Source organism: Phragmites australis, chromosome 3, assembly GCF_958298935.1.
Source record: "Phragmites australis chromosome 3, lpPhrAust1.1, whole genome shotgun sequence".
Lineage (NCBI taxonomy): Eukaryota > Viridiplantae > Streptophyta > Magnoliopsida > Poales > Poaceae > Phragmites > Phragmites australis.
In genome coordinates, this window is record NC_084923.1 from 18,675,773 (window position 1) to 18,683,445 (window position 7,673).

The window sequence follows — 7,673 nt, forward strand, 5'->3', positions numbered from 1 at the left end:
GATCCCCAACCAACCTAGAATGTTAACCTCGCCGACGGCTGGTAATTGTTCCGTCGACTAAAACTTTGTGTGGATTTCAGTCACATGAGGATTAGACATTTTGTTATAAATTCATGTTCACAGATTCTGCTCTAATACGCAACTTCTCTCTGGCACTAAGCCAGGACATCACATTATTTTTCAATCGACTAAAAAAATATTTTTTTTTTCAGTCGATGATTCCTAACCATCCGATCTAAATTAGACGGACGTCGTCTTTCTTCTTCCTCCCGACACGCTCTCTCTCGTTTTTTCTAGCGCGCATGCTCGCCTCCACCTACCCTTGCCTGCTCCCATCCCCACCGCCAGGTCCGCCTCTCCCGCTACGTTAACCAAGGTGGATGTGATGCCCCCGTTCCAGCGCTGGTCCACTGGATGTCCGTCGCTCGCCCGCGGCCGATGACGTCCCCGCCGCCTCGCCGTGCCACCCCACGCACGCCTCCGCCTAGCGTGTCTATCTCCCCCAAACCCATTTCTAAGCCCCGTAGCCATAAAAACCCATCAGAGACCCGCTGGCGAAAACCCCTTTCCCTAAACTCTGGTGGGTGCACGTCGACTGAAATGAGTGTGCTGTAGTAAATACGAATTTATAAAGATCGGCAGATAGAACATTATTGACATGGTCACCATTAAGTAAGTATTAACCAAACACATTTGGTTCTCCAAGGTCCACGAAACACCCGTTCCCCCCTGATCATTTGGTCCAAACCCGAAACGATAACACTTCACCGGCCACTCCCAGGCGGCCGGAGATGGACGACGTCAGCGGTGGTGCACCTGGGGCGTACTCCAAGAACAAGAAGGCGCGCACCCTGGCTCGGTCGCTGACGTATCACCATCACCACCACCCGTACCAAGGCCACGGGCGCCACCTGCCGCCAGCGTCCGATCTGAAGCGGCCAACGCAGGCGGTGGTGCTCTACACGACGTCACTCCGCGGCGTGCGCCGCACGTTCGCGGACTGCTGCGCGATGCGCGGTGCGCGGTGCGCGCCGCTCTGCGGGGCCTCCGCGTCGCGGTGGACGAGCGCGACGTCTTGAGCTCCTCGCCGCGTGGGGCCGCGGGTTCTCCCTCCCGCAGCTGCTCGTCGGGGGCAGGCTCGTCGGCGGCGCGGACGAGGTCCGGCGGCTGCACGGGTACGGGGAGCTCCGCCGCGTCCTCGAGAGCGCCCCCGGGCAGGACCCGGCGTTCTTCTGCGGCGCCTGCAGCGGCTTCCGCTTCGTGCCCCGCTCCGCCTGCGACGGCTCCCGTAAGGTGTTCGTGGAGGCGGAGGGTCGCGCCCGCCGCTGCGACGAGTGCAACGAGAACGGCTTGGTACGCTGCCCCAATTGCTGTTCTTGATCGCTCAGTGTACGTATCTTTCATGCTAGTAGTAGTACAAAAACAAAAGAATTAGAGGTAGTAGAGAGAGGCAAGAAAGGAGGAGCCTTCTCTTGTTTTCTTGGGCTGTTGTGTGTTGTGTCTATGCACGCAGTTGGTGATTGGTATGCTGTGAGTGTTTTGGGAGGAGAACGAATGGGTTCCTGGCCCTGCAGTTGTCGAATCTGCAGCGCGTCGACTGCACCTGGTGATTAAGGTGCCATCTCATAGTATTATACATATTTGTGTGTATAAAATGTATTGGTAACCTATCTTTCGAAAGAAAAGAAAAAAATGCATTGGTAACCTTCTTCGAGTTAGTAGTAAAAGGACCAAAGGATTAGAAACTTTAGTACATAGAGGCAAGCCTTTCTTGGTTTCTTGGCCTGTTGTTATTTGTGGTTTTGTTCCCAGTTGGAGATTGAGTTCTGTTAGTGTGTGGGGAGGAGAACGAATGGGTTCTAGACCCTATCATTGTTGAATCTGCAGTGGCCAATCACAATTGGTGATTAAGGTGCCATAACCTCATGTATGCAAGTGTGTACGAAATGTAATTTTTTTTGTATGAAACAAGTGTATGAGATGTATATTGAACATTCAGAACTGGAGTTGGTTGGATCAATTTAAGTAATGGAGGGTTTGTGTAAACCTGTTAATACAAGATGTTTCCCCATATTTTTGTTCTCTTTCAGGTGTTTGCTTGATTCCTGGGTAAATGTTAGATGTTAAGCATTTTTTTTGTGCGCTGAAACATGTGACATGCATATACTTTTACACTTGTCTCATTCCTACATTAGTAATAACACATATTTTAATACAAGAAAAAATTAACTATGATCATCCAGATCAAATCCTTAGAGAACCATTGTATCCATGGAGCTTGGCAACTCATCCATCTGACTATATCTGCAAAGTCTGCAATACTATCCTTTTGTCTTAAAGAATCTTAGTACTGTAGGCTGCAATGTATAGTTTGTAAAACATTGTTTCTTCAGCAATATCAGTTCAGTTCTTCCTAACTTAGGTTGATTTTTTTGGCCGTGTGTAGTGGCTTGGAACTAAACCAGTATACTGGAGCCAGTCCTTTAGCGTGAAAAATGTTCTTTCCACATGGCAAGCTTGAGAAAAAGACACATATAGATTGGTCAGAATTCAAGATAATTTGCTCCACTGAAAATTCTGAAGATCGTTATTGTGAACGTGTGTGTTCCCTGTTACTAATTTATGCTGCTGAAAATTCTGAATTAGAAGAAACAATCCATTAAAACCTATTGATACAATGAACCAACATATTTTGTAGTTATCATTTAGGGATGCACTTGATATAATTTAAAGGAGACAACTATCCTTCGTCCTGATTTACAATGAGATGAATCAGTAACAAAGTTGTGGCGACTTTCCAACTCAAAATTTGGATGAGCTTGAGGAACTAGTTGCCTGAGTTCGTTCCTTGTAGGCAGTGAAAGAAGCATCAACTTAAATAGAAATGCTCACTGTGTTGGTTGCTTGCTTCACGGCATTGATTTCCTTTTTGTTACGATTTTTTCATTTGTTTTAAGTGAGGTGCATCTTTGACAATGATAGTGGTTCTGATTGGAGATTTTTACAATTTATGATTATTCATCATTTAATCATGACTGCAAACATCAGTAAAGAAAAGAAAGCACAAACTCAGGATGAGATTTCTTTGAAGAGCATCGATTGCCTTTTATTTCTGAATAAATTGAAATTTTGGCTTTGACAGGTGCATTATATCATCGTGGATCAGTTGCTATGACACCATAAATAAATAAATAAAGCAATATCCTTTTAATTTTGTTTGCAATTGGAATTATGCTTCTGTTACTTCTGTATGTAAAGACTAGTAGAATAAAGAGTTCGAGCGGAATTATGAAGTCTGACCAGGCGCTGAATTACTGCTCCTAGATCGTACAAAAAATACGCTTTTTTTAATACTGCAAATGGGTGTCAAACAGGCAGGCGCCAGAATGTACAGGCACCGAATTATTGCTTCTCCCGACCAAGGTATAAAGGTATCCCATGATGCAGATTTCAAAATCTTGGCATCTGGAGCCTGCCTGTTTTGAGACATATTTTAAACTCAGCATTCAGTTCATATCTACTCTAGAAAATGGCCCGAGTAGCAAATAGCAACTTCACTAGCATTCCAGAAGAATGTTTTCGTCATTTCACCATGCTTAATTCTCAAGCAGCTGAGGCAGTGAACTGATAGAACTTGAGCAGACGGAAACTACATCATTCACATCTCATGACTCATGAGTCGCTATTAGATTTCCCTGTACCACAGAATGGCGACTCTGAAGCAGTTCAAAGCAAAGAGGAGATAGCCACAAATTCTACATCAGCACCGCCCTGGTTTACATGGGTGGCATCCAAAGCCCCAGCCCCAGAAGATGATGCTAACTAACACAGGCTAAAAAATGTTACTGCAAGTTGGTTTCAGAATCACACCTACGCATTAGCTACAGTTCTTGCTATGTGATTCATGAGCTCAGGACAGCAGCAAAAAGGGTGGGGTTAGCTGATCATCTTACTGCTCCTTCCAAATCCTCCCAGTGACCCGCAGTTTGAGCTCCTTCCTGTCACCACCCGAGAAGAACAAGGCCATGTTCCGCTGGATGATTAGCCCATCATAGCTATCTCGGACCTTCCTGTGGCTGACTCTGATGCTCCGTGGCACCCCCTGCCAGATCATCTTGCGCCCCGTGCCTCCTACCTCCAGGCTGTAGCTGTAGTTCTTCGCTTCCGCATCATCCCCCATGAACCTCAGGAAGGCAATGTAGACGGGTGCCATGCCCAACTGAAATGCTTCGAAATGTAGGCAGAAGTACTGGCCAAAGCAACTGAACACCTACACGAGACAGTTATAATTATTTAGTTTAATTCGCTCAATGGAAATAACAAAAAAAGGAGGAAAGGTCACATTTTGGATTGGACTTAAAGAAAACAGTGAGAAGGTAGGAGTAGCAGATTAAGAGGCAATTTGAAATGTTAGGCACTCTGCCTTAAACAGTTAGACTTTTACTCCCTCTGGTCACAAATACATGAGTTTTGGACAAGGTCCGGTCAAACTTTTGAAACTTTGACCATCGATAATTTTTGACATATTTAGTTTCAAAACATGAAAATTATATGTGTGGGTTTGTCTTAAAAAATACTTTCATAATACCATAAACTTATGGATTGTATGGATATATTCTAGTTGAAAATAGTGGTCAAAGGTATGCGTCGAAGATCGTGCTATATCCAAAATGTCAATTATTTTTTACTGGAGGGAGTACTTGATAATGGATGAAGGTGGATCTGTACATGCATGGTGTCTTTGTAGGAGAAAAAATATTAGTCCAAAATAGTGTGTAATATGATCAGAACCTTCATCGTACGTGTGAAAAATAGTTGCTTAGTTGGCATGATAAACACAGACCGCGATAATATCTGACAAGTCTACAAAAGTTTATCTTTGGAAAGGTCCCCAAAAAATTACAGAAAAAATGAACTTCATAGTATCTTTGCAGAAGTAAACCACAGTAAAATTACACTGAATAGAAAATCTTAATCAACAAGTTTATGTTGGCAAGAAATACCGTAAGCATCCAGGTGGCGTTCTCAACTTCATGAGGGTTTGGCTTGACATAACGATGGTTGAAGGTGCAGCCATTGTGCATGTCAACTTTGTGATCATCTTTCAAGTGATTTACCAAATATGGAATGTCACCAGCAACTGTGCATTCAGATCCGGCATATGGACAACTATAAGGCCTAAATTGGCATTGTGACTCGTGCTTCAGCTTGCTGTAGTAAGGATAAATGCCTAAGCACCCAAAGTTCTGGTACTTGCATGGAAGTTCAAGAGATGCAGCCACCTTCTCGAGAGCAAGGCATCTTATGTTACCCAGTTCATGCCTACAAGTTGGACATCGATTATGAACCCTTGGTTTGCATCCTGAGCACAATGTATGACCATTAGAGCACTGCATAGACAAAAGATGGCATTACAATCATATGAAATAAGACTTAAATTGTTGAATAGAAAATATACAGGAGAACATCTTAAAAATGGTAGTTTTGCACCATACATAACAAAAAGGAACAATTGTGGTTTCTAAACACTGTAGATTGAAAGTATCTAGAAAAATGAAATAGGCCAGACTAAAATGGTGATAGCAGTTCAGGATACTGAAAGCAACTCTTGAATCAGTAAACCATAATTTTCATCCAAGCGATTACATTTGAATGGGGTTAATTCATACAAGCGTATATAAACTTTTCTTAACGAAACATGCAATGGATCAGTATGAATGTGCACCTGATGAATAGGAGGATACATGGCACCCAAGCAGACAGGACACTCCAGAAGTTCGCGTACACTGCTAGATACCACCACATTCGGTTTTGGTGAATGATGACTATGGTCGCCAGCGAGTTCAGTAACATCCAGTACCTCAGTCTTTGGAGGATCAATAACCTCAGAACAGGAATCATCAATATAAGCATCAGAGGCCATTGCAAAGTCGTAGAGTTATAGGGTCCTGCTAGGAGAAAAAAAAAAGAACAAATATTTGCATTATAGTATGCGATTTATAAAAGGATAGGGAAAGATATATTCAGTGACTCAGTTGTCTGTACATCCTACTACTGATACTGTTAACACAAATCCTTTCTTCAGCAAACAATCTCTCGACTACAAGCACGATTTCTCTAGTTATATGATTGGACACGGTTTAAGGCTTTGGTAATAGAGCACATGAACTAGGGCCTCAAGTGATGCTTTCAAGTGTTGACCAGACAAGTCTTCTTCTTACTACGCAACAATTATATAACAAGTATCAATCTTTTTTAGCATACCTTTGAGAAGAAAAAAATTGTACACTTTGAGAAGGAGGATCTGTTGGGCTGTATTTTCCATTCATTTGCGCACCTGTAGTTCTAGAGCCTTTAAATTGAACCAATGTTTACCCCGCAAAAGAAAATGTCAAGAACCCTATGGGTTTAAACAACCAAATATTAATTCTTTTTGATCTTTTCTCGATCAAATCACGCCCTGGTGAGGAAACAGGGAGATTTAACCAAGAAAGAAGCGCATCACAGGGCACGAAATCACATCAGATCGAGGAACTACACCAAAACCAGACAACCGGCGAGCACGCGGTTAAACCCCTGCGCTTGCAGCCGCTCCTCGCCCACATTTCAATCACTCGAACAGGGTCACCTCGGCAACTCCAAGAACTCCTTCCCACCCTAAAAACACAATCTTTCACCCAGAAACCATGAACCCCCCCCCCCCCCCAAAATAAATAAATAAATAAAGCAGCAAGGACTTGAGAGCAGGGGGCTTTACCTCGGCTCGGCGGAAGCGGGGTCGGAATGGAGGCCCGCTCGGCCGCCCTGATCTCGTCAGGTGCGGCCTGCGGCGACGGTGGGCGAGAGAAGGAGACCGGGACGACAGGCGAGAATTTCGAATGACAGCGTCTCTCTCTCTCTCTCTCTCTCCTCCCTTGGTTGTTTTGTTTTCTTTCTCTGGTTGTTTTGTCTCGTTAAAGTCGTGAAGCTTTTTCGTTCCTTGCGCCGTTTGTTTGGATCCTCCTCCCGTCGGGATTTCATTCATTAGTAGTCAATTATTTGACCGACTGATTATTGCGGTACATGTCATACTGTTCAAACTTCTGACGAAGAACAGAGACTGGGACTGCTAATGACTGGCTTCCCTATCCTGAACTCTCCATGAAATTTATTAGCGACAAACCTGTGTACATGCATCTAACGATCACGTCCAGTCTTCTGAGTTTACTACGTCTATGCCTTGTACATGTAATATAGTAAATCATGGAGATCAATACAAGAATAGTGTGTTTGTGTTGGCTCTCATTCTCTCTCTCGTCCTGTGAATTCTTTTTTGTGTGGGATTCCTATTTACCTCAAGCATGCACGAAACGAAACAACTCTATGGAACAATCTTTCAGATCAAACATGGTCCGGGAGCAATCTATCAAGGCGGCTGCTAAAAATCACTCGACTAAAATCTCTCTCTCTCTCGCTTCAGTCGATGTTGTGGACCATACGATCGAAACGCAATTAGGCTCGTTCTTTCTTCCTCCTCCCCACCGTCGCGATTTCTCTCGCGCGCGCGTGCTTATCGACGTGCTCACCTCCGCCTGCTCTCGTATCTAGCGTCGGGTCCGCTTTCGCCTCCCTTGTCACGCTAACCGAGGCGGATGTGATGCCCCTACCCCGGCGCTGGCCCACGGATGTCTGTC

At 44.3% G+C, this 7,673-nt stretch overlaps 1 protein-coding gene and 1 pseudogene across 2 annotated transcripts; one reads left to right on the forward strand and one right to left on the reverse strand.

The window, feature by feature from the left end:
* Window positions 1-697: 697 nt before the first annotated feature.
* On the forward strand, window positions 698-2,064 carry LOC133912533 (uncharacterized protein At5g39865-like; annotated as a pseudogene).
* Window positions 2,065-3,563: 1,499 nt separating this feature from the next.
* LOC133912534 (E3 ubiquitin-protein ligase DIS1-like) lies at window positions 3,564-6,949 on the reverse strand. Of its 2 annotated transcripts, XM_062355323.1 has the most exons (5): window positions 6,758-6,949; window positions 6,265-6,400; window positions 5,726-5,948; window positions 5,004-5,390; window positions 3,564-4,270 (listed from the first exon to the last, which is right to left on the reverse strand). In XM_062355323.1, exons 3-5 carry the CDS (start codon window positions 5,921-5,923, stop codon window positions 3,950-3,952), a joined length of 906 nt encoding a protein of 301 aa, XP_062211307.1. In that variant the 5' UTR covers window positions 5,924-5,948; window positions 6,265-6,400; window positions 6,758-6,949; the 3' UTR covers window positions 3,564-3,949. The 2 variants fall into 2 exon arrangements, with proteins under 2 accessions (XP_062211307.1, XP_062211306.1); XM_062355322.1 differs by lacking the exon at window positions 6,265-6,400 and having other exon boundaries at window positions 3,566-4,270; window positions 6,758-6,947.
* Between the last annotated feature and the right edge of the window lie 724 nt (window positions 6,950-7,673).